The sequence below is a fragment of the Venturia canescens genome, chromosome 8, assembly GCF_019457755.1.
Source record: "Venturia canescens isolate UGA chromosome 8, ASM1945775v1, whole genome shotgun sequence".
Lineage (NCBI taxonomy): Eukaryota > Metazoa > Arthropoda > Insecta > Hymenoptera > Ichneumonidae > Venturia > Venturia canescens.
The window spans coordinates 16943773-16961832 of NC_057428.1; the positions used below are offsets into that span (position 1 = coordinate 16943773).

The 18060-nt window shown below is 41.3% G+C and overlaps 1 protein-coding gene across 2 annotated transcripts in view; it reads right to left on the reverse strand.

Annotated features, from left to right (window-relative positions):
- LOC122415322 (protein-L-histidine N-pros-methyltransferase) overlaps window positions 1-15467 on the reverse strand; it is a 34239-nt gene extending 18772 nt beyond the window's left edge. Inside the window, exons 1-2 of one of the 2 annotated variants that reach the window (XR_006261898.1) lie at window positions 14689-15465; window positions 3209-3420 (exon numbers count right to left, since the gene is read on the reverse strand). Coding sequence is in view for 1 of the 2 variants with exons in the window: in XM_043427348.1 (XP_043283283.1) it covers window positions 3209-3420; window positions 14689-15012 (536 nt within the window). In the remaining variant the exon portion in view is untranslated. Of the gene's footprint in view, window positions 1-3208; window positions 3421-14688 lie in introns of both variants that reach the window. The other variant, XM_043427348.1, reaches the window with a different exon arrangement.
- Between the last annotated feature and the right edge of the window lie 2593 nt (window positions 15468-18060).

Below are 18060 nucleotides of genomic sequence, written 5' to 3' on the forward strand. Positions count from 1 at the left end.
TTTCTACGTTCGGGACAAGCCCTTAATTATGATTAATCTGTGAGAGGTTGTGCGGTGCGAATCGGGAGCTCTCTCGGGTATATACGAGGAGAAGAGAAAGAGGAGAGTTGCGAGAGCGGGTAATTAATATTCTCAGCGGGATACGAAGCGCCTCGGGAACGAAGGGTACACGTCGTCCCAGGTGACTCGGGCTCGAGCCCACATCCGCGTACTTACATAAACTCGTGTAGACGTAGATTAAACTTCGCGCTTCTTAAAATTATGATTCTTCATTTTTGAGGGGGGCTTGATGAAAAAAGCCACTAAATTCTTTGAGATCGACCGAAACTAAGGCTACGTACGATTATCGAATATTTTTCACGTGTGCTTTTGAGAATCGGAATGACGTCACGGACTTTTGAGTTAAATGTGTATGGGGGAAGAAGTATTTTTCACGTTAATCTCGGCCGCCCCGCGACAACGAACTCAATATTCAAATAATTTTCACATCGCACTGATTCAATCTATAAAAATTGTGTTGGCACCATCGATTGAAGAATTGAGACAAAAATGGTTAATTCGTTGAAGATTCCTCATCGCCCAGCATCCCGTACGATTGATGTTTTAAACGAATGATCTGAACGCGACCTACCGCAGCAAAAGAGCCGAGCAAATTTTCCCACACTTCGTTCCTGTCGTCAGGTGATAAAAAAATAACAGAAGAGTAAATACATATCCTAATACAAAAATCATAATAATCATCGCGACTGACAAGATAATTATTCGTTCCATCCCGATATAAATTCTTTGAAGAAAAACGTTCCGGAGACGAGAGCGAGAAAGAAAGGGACAGAGGAGAACGAGAGAGAGAGAGAGAGAAAGAAAATTCATTATACTTTATGCTGATGTGATAATTCCATGGGCGGTCACATATAAAATCCATCATCATTTGGTGAGTGGTTACTACCGAGAGAGTTCGTCTCGCATTCACCATCTTACTCACAAGGCCCATAAACCCAACATCTTTACTATATATACGTGGGCTCTGAAACGCACGAGGATTCGCGTCGATTTGTCGTGACTCGCGAGAAACAAACGCCTCATCAGCGTCGTAGCCATTACGCACGAGAGTCACATTATTATTTTTGTCCAAAAATCCGATTATCTGACATTCATTTTTATTTTCGTTCGACTCATTTCTTTCAAGTTTTTTTTTTTCTTCAAAAACTCTTCGAGACTAAGATTCCAAATGAATAATATTCGATTTATGTGATTTTCATGCTCAATCATGGGAATCCAGTTTTTATCTGACTTTCGTACCAGTAAGAAAAATTAGCAGACAATCTGAAAACCTCTGGAACTTCGCATAGAAAAATCTTCCAATATTTAATAAAATCGTTTGGGTTATCCTGGAATTACAATTTTCACTAAAATCGAGCAGTCTCAATTACAAGGACGATTCTTCGTCACCGAGCTTATTGTGGAAAACTTCGTTATCGATAGTCCATTTAACAAATTAACTGTGTGTAGTCGTGAAGATGAATTCTCCGATTTGTTCACCAGTAATTTAATCAATATGTTTAACTTAAGGAAGTAAATAACACGATTATTCGAATAAAATGAAGCGCTCTACTTTTTCTTTTATCGTTCGGTCAATGGATAATCTCAAAGATTGAACTTAAAGCTCCAACACCCTTAATATCGATACCGCAAATTAAGGCTTCGGCTATTCGTAAAGTTGCCGTGCGTTCTTTTCACGAATCTTGACCAATTCATTGTTTCATTAATCCTTCGTTTCGGGCTTACACTAAAATTTGTGTATTTTCTAACAGGATGAAAAAATGAAGAGAACGATTAAATCCGATTCGACAAAAACAAAAAAGTGGATTATGGTTAATCCCGAAGCTTTTCAAAGCCTCATAAAAATTAAAACTATGAATGATTTACGAAAAAATGAGGCCAGAACCAGGCAAACTTAGCATTCATCAAACATAGCTCTTCCACACTTCTTCAAAAATTCATTCAGCCTCGAAGTGATTCCAAACAGAAAGACGAGGCCAGGGGACACTGGAATAAAAGGCGCAATTCTTGTTCAACCAGCACTGCAAAGTACTACCGAGCTTTTGAGAATGTGAAATGCTTCAAAAAATGTTATTCCGGACGTAGAAAGACTAGAACGTGTGCAATGCAACGATCGAGGCTAACCACCCAGCAGGTTGGATTTTAATAAACGGTTCGAATGAGAAGGCTATAGATAAAGAAGTATAAAATAAAGAAAATGGAAAGAAAAAAGTAGAGAAGAGAGGCGGCAGCAAGAGGAGAAAGAGGAAGAGCGACGAAGATGAATCTTTCGATGTGGGTATAGAACGGAGGACAAACAAAGATGGTCATCAATAATCTCATACGGAGGCTGCCTCTGCTCGGTAGTTTATATATACATCGTGTATGATGGGCTGGGAGTCGCGAAGGGAGCGTCTTTCGTACACAAGCCGGAAGATGAGCCAGGTGAGAGGGAGAAGGAAAAGAGACCCTCTGGCAACTTGAAATGTACAGCAGCAGCTTGGATTCTCTTAAGGCCCTCTATACATGTTATATATACACTTTATATACACACGCACACGCGCGCACGTCTACATATGTATAGAAGAAGCTGTGAAAGATAGGCGGAGATTGTATCTCGCGTGGTTATTAATTAACCGGCAAGATGGTAAGGCCTCCTTTCATCACCTCGCAAACGATCTTGTGCCTCGACTAACTCTCATCCTCATCTCCGGGGAGGTTTCCTTGTGGCAAGCTGATGTCCCGGATGGACAGGGATCAAAACTATACCATGCAGGGCTCTCATGTTTTCCTACATTTTTGTTCCGCGAATTTTGTTTTTCTGTCTTCATCTTTCTATTGTTTTTTGGGGGTTTTTTGTTGTTTTTTTTTTCCAATTTCTGCGAGTACAAAAACTTGTGAGAGCCAATAACGAAATGTTGCCAATTGCGTGTGTTGCAAACGTTGAAAATCTGAAGTGAACGATTTTTCGTCGAATCTTACAAAAAAGTCTTTACAAAATACGAAAATCTTTACAAAATACACTTTCCCATGGGATAGTTTGTGACCAATTGATTTTTCAAAACCGCATTTCTGATTATCTGAATGTCGAATGAATCATAGAAATGATGTTTCGATAATCGATCGGAGGAAATGAAACATGCTGGAAAAAATGGATCGAAAGACTCACCCATTGATAGACGTCTGGCTGACAAACCAGCAGAGTGCAGATCTAGCGACCGAATGCCAAGCCTGAAGCGGCAGAGAGTCTGATCTTTCGGCCGATTTGGAGAGAAAATTTTCGGCGACTTTGTCCGGTAGATTGTTGTGTGGTCCAGCGCCCAGAGGGACCCATAGTTTGAGGATGTCATCCCGTATTTTGGTTTTGTCGACAGTGTACCACTGAGCCATCAAAACATACGAGCGTATAGTAATCAATAGATCAAATGAGCGTTGCAACAAAAAAGTAACCAATTCGAATGAGTAAGATTGGTAAAAGCCGAGAACTGATTGTGGCAAAAGGAGAAATTGTTTGGGGATAAAAAATTGATTGCCGGCAGGACATTGATTGGAGTAAGGAACAAAAACACATCAACTGTTAAAACTACGTACAATTAAGGAAGAAACACCCACGCACGAAAATAAACCGTAGCACAAATCGAGATCACCGATTCGTTCCGAGTCCAAGGAGAGTTGACGAGGGTCCAAATAATTAGCCAATTAAGAGAGCGCACAGGAAAAAAGGGGGGAAAAAACAGATAGAAAATTATTGTTGCTCGCACTCGAAGTTTATGTGCGTTAGAGTCAAACACAGAGAGACGCACACGAGTCGAAAGGCACGCTAATATAACGAGCAATTATCCGAAGTGCATCGGCGAAATCGATTTAATTTACTCGCGCCTCTGGTACTTCTCTCTCTCTCTCTCTTTCTCTCTTGCACTGTGATTGCGTCTCGCCTCATCTCGTCGTCGCCCGAGACTCTCAGGAACGATGGGGGAATTATTATACGAAAATGCAATCAGGAGGCTTTTTGTCCCGTTTCGCTTCGGGGGGGTTTGCCAGCTACAATATTCTTCTTCCTCTTCCTTTCGGAGCTGCAGCTTTCCTCTTTTCTCGCTTCCCTTCCTCTCGATTCTTCTCGTTTATTATCTTTTTCTCGGTTTATATAACACAGTTTTCTTTCTCCCTCGATCGTTTTTTCTCCCTCGAGATGTTGCATTGCTCCTGGGTACACCTATTACGCGAGAGGAGCGTGAGGAGTGGAAAAAAGATACGGCAAGGACGGGGAGCCGGAGAGGCGCTAAAAAGGGTTGGGGCATAATTAGGATGCTTTTGCTCTCGCGACGGGGGACACTTGTTGCTGATGGTGCTTTGTCCATCTTCCTTTCCCCGGTATCCTTCATTCGCAACTTCTCGCCAATTTTTTGTGCGCTTCGACCGCGTCTTTTTCACTCATCCGAGTCTTTAGGCTCGCGAAATGAAGGGAGAGGAAAAATGGCGGGGAGCGCTCGATCGAGGAAGGGAGTAATTAACGCGAGCAGCTGCCGCAACGAGAAAGGAGAGAAGAATCATCCCCCGATTATAAATGTAAGAAGCTTGCTCTGCTCTCCAAAGATGATGCTTCCAGTTTCCTTATCAATCTAATTCTTCGAAATTATCGAACGAAACGCACATTTTTGGACATTTTTTCAAACGAACTGAAAACAGTACAGAAACACCATTTGGAAAGAGAACGGGAGGACTGGAAGCACGGAGAGACTTTTGTACGAATATTTCGAATGAATTTGCTAGAAAAATCAAAATTTCATGCCAAAAGCAGCTCTCTCAAATTTTACTATGTACGATAGGCAAAATTCAGGTCTGCGACGCACTCTTACATCGAACGATGTATCGATATCCGAATGTCACTCGTGTCTTTGGCGAAACTCGCGTCTTTGCTATGTTATTGAGCTAAATTCAGTGCAGTGAAAGGGAAAATATGAAACTATGCTATTTTTCGTACAGCACAACGACTGCTACTTTATCTCCTGAATTTTCATCAAATCATTTCATTATTTACTATGTTTTTGGTTAAAATTCGCTCGGTGTTTATTTTTAATATAGGACAAGGCGTTATTTACTATGAACTGTGGCAATGGTTCCCCAAACTTTTGCATTATTTGACACACTCTGTATCGATTATTGTTAAAATATCGATGTGGTCCGACGATACAACGAAAACAGTAATTTTCGTTATAAAAGTCTCTCCGTTAGTGTTTTCAGGATGCCGAAGCCCTAAAGCGCGATTGGAGCGGAAACGAGATGATGACGAGTCAAGAAGTTCGTCGTTGGACGACAAGGTGTCTGATAAGTTCCGCCTAGCGTGTGAGTAAAGAGGCGCGGAAGGAATTAATCCCCGCAGAGGGATAATAGAGAGTGCACACGCTGAGCGTCAGTAATTTCCGAGTAGAAATGCACGATGAAAGAAAAAGCCAAAAAAATGAAGAAAAAATAGGAAAGTTGGGCGTCCAGTTGGACGTGCAGGATCTTCCTGGACTCCCGGTCTTCTGGCTGTTGGAAAAGGTACTCGGACAATTTTAATTATGGCTTTGACCATAGGACTCTGTTGTCCCGGGGTGTGTGAGCGATTGTACGTGTATCACTAATTGCAGCTTGGAGGAGTTCCTCAGTCGTTCTTCACATGCTGCGTTATGTGTTGTCCCGGCGAGCAGTTATGGCGTCTCATGCTTGTATTATATACCCACGGAGAGTCCAAAGACGTTACAAGCACATAAGCGGTGTCCCAAAAGTTGTTATTTAAAACATCACAAAGGAGCAGGCAACGTAATTAGAAAAAGATAAGTCCTCAGCCGTTTTTCTCCGCGATACGAGCTCCGAGAGATATCGAGCAACGTAAGTGACAGCGAATGAGATGCGCCGATGAGCGGGGTCGAGGAGGGGGAATCGTGCGTGCCCGTTCGGGCGCAGCGAATATTTCATTGTTTCCAAGCGCTGGTCTCGTCAAGACTCGTCAATTGATAACTCCTCCTCAATATTCCGCACAGAATATCAGCAGAATTTGTTCATTTCCAGAACACTGCGATCTCCGAGTGAACACCGAGTTGAGAATCGCGTTCGAGACACCCTGTGAACATGAAACTGGGAGGCGGACTTGCCATCATCACACTTTGATTCAACGTTTTTACTCTTGGACCGTTTTTTATTTTTCGTCAAGTTTTTCACCGCGGATAACAAATGGCAGGCTGGGAAGAGACTCGGCTACTGGGCTTCTGCGATGCTTCCCCCGGTGCGCGACGCGACCAGGTTGACGTTCCCCATTTCTTCCCAGGTGTACAGCTCTCGTACGTAGGAACGAAACTATGCAAGCTGTCGCCAAGTTTTATCCATATATGTGGGCATGCTCGTGCGCTGGGAGAGGAAAAGATGGGCTTGTGTTGTGGCAGCAGCGAGGGCGCAAGTCCCAGGGACAACATTCCTCTTCGTGTCATTAGTGGCGAGTTCTGTGGCGCTCGGGGCGCCCTCTCTTTCTCACTGCACACGAACCCACCACGCCAGAAGGCATCGCTGATGTGTGTCTAAGTATTCCTCATCTCGTTTTCACTCTTTTTTTATTCCCTCTTTCGCTACATGCGCCTCTAGAGGTTATTTTATAGGTGCATTATAGAACCGAAGCGCGAAATACTCGACAGGTAGCAGACTCGGAAATCGTACCCACCTAAATCAACGTCCAACACGTCTCAGCGATAGCTTCCCATCTCTCTTTCTCCCTTCCTCTCTGTCTTGCCACTTTAACGTGCCAATCACCGCTTCAACTATCTTTTTTCTTACTCCGCTTTCATTTACCGACGAAACACCATCATTGCCGCACGTTTTTCAAGGGGTTTTTGAATTTCTTGCTGTTCGAGGGCAACGACAGAAAGCTCTTTAACCGACGATTACTTCATGACAGAAATTGCATTAAATTATCCTCCACTTTTTGTCTTTGGCTCCCCGAAAATATCCATCGATCATTGGAGCTGAAAAATCCGAAGCTTCGGGCCTCGGTGGCAAGGAAACGGCGTTGCAGTTATTGAAACAACACTACCGTGTTGTTTGAAAAACTAGCGAATCATCAGCACCTTTTATCCTTCCTTGAACTTTTGCGTAAACGAGCATTCAGTAAAAACTATTTAGCAGAAAATAATTGACCAAGTTTCGGGGCCTTTGCTCGCACGCGCGTTACCTCGCACGCATTTCCTCCTCGAGCTTTTCCTCGTTCATTTTTTCACAACGTCAACGAGTCCGTCTTTCGAAGCGCAGCGAGAATCTATGCGTCGAGATCGATGATAATAAGACAGGGAAGCGGAAAAACAACGGAAGAAAAAAGGCTCCTGCTGATGACTCTGGTCACGCACGCTTTTGGTGTTGTATTTGCTGTATGTTTATACAGCAGAATTGTTCAGCAATGCATCTACAATACTTATCCTATGTATACAGACATTGAGAGAAAGAGAAAGAGGGGAATAGCCACGTACGCGTGCTTCAAATATCTGCACACGCGTTTACGAGTGCAGATACATGCACGAAGCCGGTGCGCGAACGCAGTTGTACACATGTGTGCGATTGTTGGACGCATAACCCGGGGAATCGCGCAATAACATAATGGCACAGGAAGAGAATGCGTTTGACTCGCGATCCGACACGCCTCAGGAATTCGAAGAGCTTCGCGGTCTACAACAGGCGCCCCAAACATCCCCACTATTTTAATGCGTCTGTGCGTGTACAAATGCGCTTACGTTTCGTTGCATGCACCCACGCGGAGATACGCGAAAAAGTTAATAAGTCTATCGATCGAATTTAAAATCAGTCGTAACGATCGAAATTGCGTGATTTTTCATATCAAACTCCATAAATTTTATCATTTTGAGGAAGATGATGCGTTAGTTGTGATTAAAAAAAGCTACTGAACTTTTTGCTGTTTTCATGATGAAAGAAACTATTGAAATTTATTCTCGCAATTGTTATAATTGTGTGTGTGGAACTTATTTGTTGGGATTGAAGAATTTTTCGTATGACGATAGCGGTTGGAATAGTTTCGTAGTTAAATTGAAATCGTCGCAGGGGAAGTGTGTCCGCCGTAAGAGCCTGTGGAGCCCTTAAAAAATGTGATTTCCGTAAATTGTTTTCTCGACAACTGGACGGTGGATCTTATAATAATTCCGGGGATAAATGCACGGTGTATGTTTCCAGCACATTTCCAAATTTCAAATATGCCAAAGTTGGAGTTTTCGATTTCCAGATTCGCGGGATCTTAAGGTACGATGTTTGGCAGCAACTTTGGCGGGGCTCACAAAAAAAGCTGCTCAGAAAAATGAAAAAACGGTAAACGTAATTTATGAACTTTCCGTACAGTTTCAACACCCACTTTGGGATTTAGAGCTTCAGATTCATTTTAAGATTTGCTCCCCCGGAGCCTCTCAGATTCCCGCGTTAGGAACGAAACACTTTGGGTTTTGTGCACTTTCACGAGATGAACGAAACGCCCAGGAAGCTTCAGTGAGGCGTTTAAATATCATATATTAACCAGAGGCTTGACATTGATCAGGCATTAATTTTCCTGTTAACTTGAAAAATTAAACGAGTAATAACGTCCAGCTGAAGGCCGATAGAAAAATCTTCGTAACTCTCATATCTTCGATCGACTTTTCGTTCGCCCTCAAGTTGGCCAATTACGTAGAGTCAACTCGATAAATCAACACGATCGGAGCGTTCGGTAAGGTGAAAGAATTCGAGGTATGCGAGAAAGCGAATTTATATTTAGCTCATCAATGTTATGAGCCGCAGGCATTAAACCACCTTATTTATTACTGGTAAGCTAATAAAAATATATTATTTTGAAAAGGTACAACGCTTATCGCGTGTAGGCAGGCAGTAGAGCGCTCTCGAATTCCTATATACATATATTTTCGAAATATATATGTACGAATGCCCGTGAATGTTCAAACCGGCAGAAGAGCGCGTGCTGGATTTGCCCTCTGATTGGAAAAAGGCGTCGAGTTTAACTAACCGTAAGAGGGAATCGCGCTTACCTTCCACCCACGTTTTCGTTATTTTTTCAATCCAAAGCTCGAAACGGCTTAACGAAGGCGTCTTTCTCTCGCATTTCCTGCGTTCATACTCCGAGGCCCTCATTCGAGTCGGTGCATCTCGGCGAATTCGGCAAATTCATCTCTGCGGATTTTCCTGGCTCTCGAGCATGACTCGAATTCGAGAGAGATTTTCTCACCGCGTCATTAGAATTTTTCTCGAAGGGAGTGCTGCGTTGAACGCGTAACAACGTCGCGATGGAAAACGTTTTTTGCCGAATTCTCTTCGGAGATAATTCTTCGGGGTTTTCTTCTTTCGCGTGTAACGAAGAATTTGATTCTCTCCAATTTTATTATTCACTAGCTCGACTTATTTTTCATTCTTCGCTCTCCTCCCGTTTCTTTCTGTGTCCTGCGAAACAGCGGCACGCTGCTCTTCCGTCTCGAGAGCCTCGTCCATCAGTCGCTTAATATTTGAAAAAAGGTAAACAGCAGGCAAGTTTCCTCTCTCGCGCACTTACGCTTCCTGCAGCAGAATCTTATTTGCCGCTGCGAATTCGCAGGGTGCGCCCACTTTGTTATCGTTTTATTAAATTTAGTGCGTTCCTTTTACACTTATTGCACTTATCATAATTCTTCCAGACAATGGATCCCTCCGCTCGCGGTCCGTTTTGAATCTCCTTAAGTGACAATCCCCCACCTCGTTTGACCGATTGGAAAAAACAAGAATTACGCCCACGCAGAAAAACGACATGGGCGATCACCTCGGTTGGTCAAACTGTTCGATAGACGTTGAATTTCAATGAACATCGCAAAAACTAGAATACAACCTTAGTTCATTTTTTGGCGCGCAAACAAAATTTTTCAAGTCAATTTTACGATAACCGGTGCTTGATTTATGCGGTGAAAGTGGACTAACTCGAAGCGCTTTCCGTTTATTGTCACAACTTCGTAAACATTCAATACTTCAATCTGACTTTTGACACGTTACGCTTTGAAAATCTTATTGAAAAAATCGATTTTTCGAAGCCACGATGCGCGGGTCAGAACCGGAATAAATTTTTTCAACGATTTTCGTTTTTCACCGTGAAATGAGAAAAAAATAAAAAAATCTTTGAAAAGATAATTTTCTCCGAGCTCGAGTCGAGTCTGCAATCAATTTATCGTCTCGAAAGCTGCACGTTTCGTTCCCCTACTAAAAAATTACGATGCTTAATAAAATCCGGTGAAACGAGAGCGACGCGAGTCGATTTGCGCATACAATTTTTCGAGAACCGCTAATGAATTAGCAAATTGATGCAGTGACAATAATATGAATATCAATAAGTAGACGGACCAGTTCGACGTGAAAATGGTTGAGCATTTAAGAGAACGAGGCAGCGAGAGAGAGAGGGAAACATCGCAAGAGAGAGGAAAGGTGGTTAAGAGAGTGCACGAGGATTGCGAAGACCCGCCACGGTTGATGTTTTCAGGAATATCGAGGACGTAATTATCCGTAATTACCGAGCACACGGGGGTTTGAATCTTCACGAAGCAAAACTCTCTTCGGGTGCTCTCTTCGGCTTTTATCGCTCTATATATATATAAATATACACATATATATTTATATACACGTACAATATCTTTCGCGTTTTACTTCGGTATAGCCTGCAGTGGTTGGCCTTGCGCGGTAATTGTACTAATTATTACTGGCCCGAGACCTTAACCGTCCCTCTCCTCTGGCATCGTTTCCCATCATCTCACTATCTGCCTCTTCCTCTCGCTGCGGTTGCCCAAGTTGCATGGGCCTTTTACGAAAATAAAACAAACGAAAAAAAAAAATAAAAAAAAAAAATAAACATTGCGCGCGAGAGAGAGAGAGGAACCGGCAAATCCTGCGTTATAACCGATTTCAGAACCCGTTCGTTATGCTTTTCAATCTATATATGTGTGTACAAATTATGAGTACGTGTATAGATATTGAAACTATCGGGGGCTTCATAATTTACGGAGAGCAATTAAACTCCGCTGCTGGTATTCGAGAAAAACCATTGTGGAGGTACCGTTCCATGAAAAAGGGGCGCTAAATCGCTCGTTGGCCACTTGGAAAACTATTTTTTTCAGGTCAAATCTTTTCAGGGAAAAGCCTCGAGTCAAATGTTTTTTCCTTCTCCGTAGTTGCATCGTTTCGTTTTGGCAGAAATGCCACGGGGCGAGTTGAGGGCCTGGAGGAATTTTGTGCTTTCGATTTTCCCCCCGGAGTGAATCCGAAATAGGCTTAATTTTGAATAAAAGCTGTGACTAAACGGACTTCGAATGTGTCTGCGTTTCAGGGACTACGATGATTATTTGACTCTGATCGAAGCTCATCGCGAATATCACAGAAGGAAAAGGACTCAATATTTTTTTAAATGTAAATAAAATCTTGAAAAGTTTAAGTCAATGAAAAATGTCAGTTTTAAAACATCTCCACAAAAGACTTGTTTATGTTGGAACTAAATGTTTGTATCGCTGATAAAATCTCAGGCGTTAAATTGTAGCAAATGACGGTCGTTTCGCGAAAATGTAAAAGCACGCACTCAACTTTTTTGTCCCAGTAGGCAGGGGCCTCCGAGTCCGAGATTTATACGGACCTGAGGTCAGCGCCGTGAACTCTGGGCGGCAACTGAGCGCGACATACACACGTACACGCGCGCGTATTGCTCGCGAATCCTTCGCCTTTTCATGCGCCTATATAAGCCATTTTCTTGCGGAGAGCGATTGATTGCAGGAATTAGTGACGCGCGCGCGCGCGATCACGACGAACAATAGAGCAGCGTTGATTGATTAATTGAAATCTATGGGCAACTAAAGCTTCGTGTCAAAGAAACGCGCATATCGCGGAGAGAAGTGTTCGCGATTTGTAAGCAATCGCGATCCGGGGGGAGAGAAAATCGGTCAATGGAATGTTTTTTGTTTTTTCAATGTGACGAGTTTCATGGTTTTAAGCAAAAGAGTATTTACGCATTAATTCGTTGACATCACACGCCCTTTGAGGTCACACACTCACGACGCTGTTGCAAATTTGCAATTGGACTTTCCAAAACGTTTTTATTCCATCGATGAATTTATGGAATTAATCTCACGAGACTTTTCAGGGGTAACAATTCCTTAGTAATCGATTACAATTATTTGAAGAATTGAAAAATCGAGTTTTATCATAGAAAAATGGGCTAATTGAAGAAAGGAGTTCTGAAGTTCTGTACACTTGAAATTTTCCTGGGGGCAAACTTACACCAGTGTCGCGTCTACGGGTTCAATCGAATTCAGTCGTTTTTGACTGCATCTCATTCTCACATGGTTAAAAATATGTCAAAGAATTTCGATTTCGAAAATCCCAAGTGAGCTTAGTGATCCATAGTCTTAAAGTTAAATAGACTAAAAGTTGGCGATAAATCTCGACATACTACAAATAAGAACACTCTCCGGCACACATAGAAAGTTACGTAAAAAATTGGTCAAGACAATTCACACCATTAAAGAGTTTCGGTACAGGCAATACAATGTTGCCATGCTAAACCATGCTAGAAACATAAAAAATTTCAAAAAGTTTAGAATTTTATAAAATTTGGTGAACATATTCTTTAGTGCCAAATTTGGCAATAGAAATTTTTTAAGATTTTTCTTCTACACAGTTATCGAGTAACTGATCACTAAAGTTCACGTGTATAAGCATATAGCGTTTTCATGTATATAGGTATACATTCCGGGCATAAGAAATCTGCTTTAATGCGTAATTACTCGATAACTAGGTAGAAGAAAATTTTGAAAAAAATTGTGTTTTTGCACTTGATGTTGAACAACATTATCACCAAGTTTTATCAATTTCTTAATATTTAGACTTTTGTACCGAAACTCCTTAATAAGATCAAATCTCCCGACTGGAAAACTCCTTCATTTAAAAAAAAATAGTAATAATCTTTAAAAAGTCGGAAAAAAGATAGATAAAATGATTTTTTTTGAAGATGTAAAACCGGTAAATTTTCTACGGAGAATATGAAAGCCCAATAATAATCGACAGACGAATAAAATTGAGCAAGTTTCTACAAACAAGTTCAAAAAAACACGTTAATGCTCAAGAACATTTTAGGACTGAGTGAAAACACATTGAAAATGCAGGAAGGGTTTGCAATTCGGAGAAAAAGTTTATCGTCAATTTTTCAAAGCGAATTTTGAAAAGGAATCGTGCAAAAAGGAGTCAATCTTGTTTTACTACAGTCTTGAAAGTGTGGCCGGAATGTTCAGTTGTGACGGTTACGAAAATTTTATTCAGAAGCATGAAAAAGCAGTGTCTTTTATCATCGGAAAAAATACATCAATTTTTTAAAAGTTTCTAGTGAAAATATCCTGTTAAGGAGGGTGGATCACGAAATCAAAATAATCAGAATTTTATAAAATTTGGTCATAACACTCTTTGGCATCAAGTATACAAATATAATTTTTTTCAAATTTTTTACCACATGGTTATCGAATAATTGTGCGTTAAATCGAAGTTCTGCACGAGACGTATAACTGTATATGTGTAAACTCTGTGCTTATACACGTGAACTTTGGTGCTCAATTACTCGAGAGCCATGTGGTAGAAAAATCTAAAAAAATTGATATTGTCTTATTTATTTTTAAAGAACACATTTACCAAATTTTATTAAATTCTTATCATTTTGAAATTCTTAATATTTTTAACTTAACTAACGCGTGACAGACAAACAGGTGAAGAACAAACTCGAAATTCAGGCCCAGAAGGCGAATCGAAGAGTCCAATGCTCTTCACCCCCACCCGGCGCCTAATGAGTGAATAATTGCTCGAGTAGTCGTGCAAGTGGATCACTGTTCAAACATCTCGAAATACTGCAAAAAATGTGCGGCTTCATTCTCTTGGAGAATGAAATTTTTTGAACTCTTCAAATCTTTGCCATTCATTTTTTCTCTATTAAATATTCAGGTTCATAATTGATCGATCAAGAGTTCAAACTTAATACATGTAATTTTAAAAAAACACGAATTTTTTAATGTTCTGATTTTCTGCAATCGGAAAATTTTGGTAGGAACTGTCCCATTCGAATTTTCGTTAGTCTACAGTGCCTCATCAGTTTCTGGCTCCCTGTTTGCCTAATATCAATATCGCAGAATTTGCCCTTGGAAACGTCTGTTAAAAACGCCAATTCCAAGAACAAATATCTCGAGAACGGGACTGTCGACTCCCTCAACACGCGACGTTCGCATGAAACCCGAAAAATATATCCAATTGTCAAAGCTTTCAGCCTCTGATAATTTTTCGTATGAAGATTTATTTCGATTTCGAACTGGAACGATCGATTATTTGAGAGGAAAGAAAATGATTGAAAAGATGACGAAACTCTTCGACTCGACATCGGGCCATGAACTCGCGTTTGAATTTCGAAGTATTGATTCCAAGCTTATAGATCAACTGATTATCAACCGAAAACAATTGTAGATTTTTCTGACAATATTCGGTATCTGCTAAATTCGATCTATTATTATTACTATTATTTGTGCAATGAAAACGCGTTAGTTGAAAGAATGAAAAAATGAAGGGTTTGCATGCGTATAGTAAAGGGATACTGACTCGTGTTTTGTCGTAGCTCTCCAGACGTTCGTCAGCTCTCTGCTTGTCCAAGAGAAGTCTGGCTAGATTTCCATGTGGTCGATAACCCGCTATAACACGCTGCTCGTTCCGGGCATCTTTTTTCTCGCGGTTCGTCAAAGTTTTAGAGTATGGAGAATTCGTCGTCGACTCGTTGATGATAACACAAGCGTCCGAATCGGCGACTGGTTGTTGACAGGTACACGTGCAATTGGCAACAGTTGCCGGGGAGGACATGACGATCGTCGCAGAAGCAAAAACACTGATCAACAAAGTCGTCACGTGAACGAAGCTCGATTTGTGCATCGAGGAGAACTCACGAGCGAGTGACAGTAATCATTGCACTTTGCTCCAGCACCCAACATTCGCGCACTTCTTATGATGTGTATAAATGTATTGATCGATGTGTTCGCGTGGACATTTATCTACGTGGAAGTAGATGGCAGGATTTTTTTATAACAGCATTTTTTGGACGTGAAACCGTTCGATTCGTGAATCATCGAACGTTTACGATATCTGACACACTCCCCGTTATTTCCAATCTTAGGACCAAGGTGAAAACGCTCCGATGCGAAACGAGCCGATGGACGGAATACGCCGAACGGAACAGGAGAAAAATGCGTTCGTTGTTGTTGTTACGAAAACATTAAAACTCGGGGTGTCCACGAACACTGCACGTAAACACGTATGTCCTGAGACACTCGGGGGAGCGAGGAGGGCTTCGATTAGCACGTGGCCATGTTGGCTCGATCCCAGCGCTCTCTGCCGTCTGACAGCTCAACCAAATTCCACCCACTAGTTCTCCAGCCGGTAACTCACTTTCGACAGACTCCGACTCCAGCGACCGAGCCGAACGTTATTTAACCGTTTCTTTCTTTCTATCCAGCGGCTTCTTACCGAAGAAATATTCGCAGTCTCCAAAGAGAAATTATTGTTGCTTCATTATTAATATTTATCGTTCATTCACAATTTGATCTTTTAAGGACGGCGATTTTTACGTTGAAATCGACCTTTCTTTTTACATGAAATTTGTGCATAATATCGATGAATTTTTCAAGTTTAGGACCAGAATCGTCCTTTAAAGGTTAAGGAGGAATCATCGTTACAACAAGTTGAAATTTTGAGAAATTCAACCAATCTGCTCTTCGTTCCCTTGCAAAAAGGCGCTACGTCAACTGTTCCGGATTCATGTGAGAATGACCATATTTTGTAGTTGCGAAAAAAAAGAAAAAACGTAGAAAATTAGACGTCGTAAGACACTTTTTTTACTTTTTTAATAAATATTCGTAAGTGTCGAAAAACTGAGCTGTCTGGCGTTACTCACCGTAATCAGGTGCTACCCGCCTACCAGATATTGAAACTGGTTACAGTTTGAAGTATTCGGCGCATTACTGACAGTGAATGGTAATGATATGAGAACGGGCACAAAAATTCTTTTTCTTCAGTTTTCGTTTGTAATTATTTCATTGACTGTTTTATGACTGAATATTCATGATTGACTACACAAAAGCAATAAAATCGTGCAGAATTATTAAAATACGCATTGAAAAAAATACGCAAGTGTAAGTCGGAAGTTTTCGTTCGCGGTCAATGTTTCGAAATAACACCGGCGTCGGGGGAAGAAGCCCGTGCTTTGTTTTGACTATGGAACAAGCGTCGAGTGTTTGCGGGAGCGGATCGCACGATGTTTTTGTGTGACGCTGCAGCGAGTGAAAAACGTGAACTTGAAATGTCCTCTGAACTGTTACAATTGTTTGATTATTGCAGAAAGAATTTTGAAAGTTTTCGAAAACAGTTGGAAACACGATCGTTCCTGGAGATGGGAGCCAACTTGCTTTTTTAAATATATTTTTGTCTGTGTCATTTACATAACAGCAAAGTTGTGTGTTATTTTGATTGATAAATAATTCGCGAATAAATTATATTCGGAGTGTGTTTACTGTGCTAAAATTGGGAATAGCACCGGCGTCGAGGGAGGAAGTGGCTGCTTTTGTTTTGGCTATAAGCGTCGAGCGTTTGCGGAGCGGATCTCGGGTAACAGTAGTAAGTAATTAACGGCTCGGAGCGCGCGTGAAATTGGTCGCAAATGACGTTCACCCTTGCACCGTCTACTGTTTCAAGAACTCTTGTATCGAGAGTCGCAAATAGAAGTGAAGGCGTTTTCCACTTTTTTTTCTTCATTTTTTAAATATATCGTGTAGCATTTTCTGTATCAAAGAGCATTCGCAGCTCCGCTGCTGGCCTCTCATAAAATCGAGAAGTATATAAAAAAATACGATCAAAGAAAATTTGTCTCACGTACGGAACGGCCGAGTTGCAGAAATTTGAATTGACGAATAATTCGTGAATAAGTAATGTTGCCTATGCTGAAACTATTTTTACAGTCATAAACCAACTTTTCAGCTCTTCGTTTTTCAATAACGAATACAATTGTGCACAATTGATTGAATTTCATGGAAAATAAGTTTGGGGAATCGCGTTTCGACGTTAGACTCTTGAAAGTCAATGAAAATCTTATTTTTTGACATTTGTCCGAAATCAACTGCGTTCCCGAATTGTGGGTTGAGAAATATCAAGGTTTTGAGTTTGAAAATCACGCAGGGCGATGGCAAAATGGACTGAAATTTTTATTATTTCGACCTGGCGAACGATGTGGGAAAATTTAACTATCGAAGTTTGCAGCTATTTTTTTATTTGCAGATATTATTTGCACAATTTGGTTCGCAAGATCACAGTTTGGCTGAAGAAAAAGGTTGTTATGACGTGAAAAAGTCTCATTACCTGTCAAACTTGTTCGATTTTTTCATTTAGATTTTTCCAGCGCAGCGAAATTTCCTTTGATTTTCGACGATACGCAACGTTCCAAATCCCCGCCGAGTTTCTTAGCTCGAGAATGACAAAAAATCGTGAAAGGCTCAGCGCGAAAATTTCATCGATCCGTAATGAGCTGCGAGGTCGGAAAAAACTTGTAAAAAGTTGAAAGAGCATAATCTACGCGCCGCTCAATACCCAAAACTGAGAGTTCCGTTTTTCCGTCTGCGGACGATGAATATTTCTGTGCGTTATAAATCCTCTGTGCGAAAAATCATCCTCCCACTCTTGCGGCTCATAAATCATTTCCGTCGCTGACGTTAATTGCCTGGGCACCCTTCGTTACCCGGAGAAATGAGATTTTTTAATTGGTGAATTTTTCACTGCTGAGCTGACAACTAACCTCCCACCCCTGAAAGTCACCCTTGCACACGCTTTTCTCGCTCTACATTATTTCTTTTTCGCCACTCATCAATCGCTCCGCTCCCCTGACGTGGTCGAGAAATCTTCCCCGCTGCTCTCTTCTTCCTAGCTGCTCGGTGC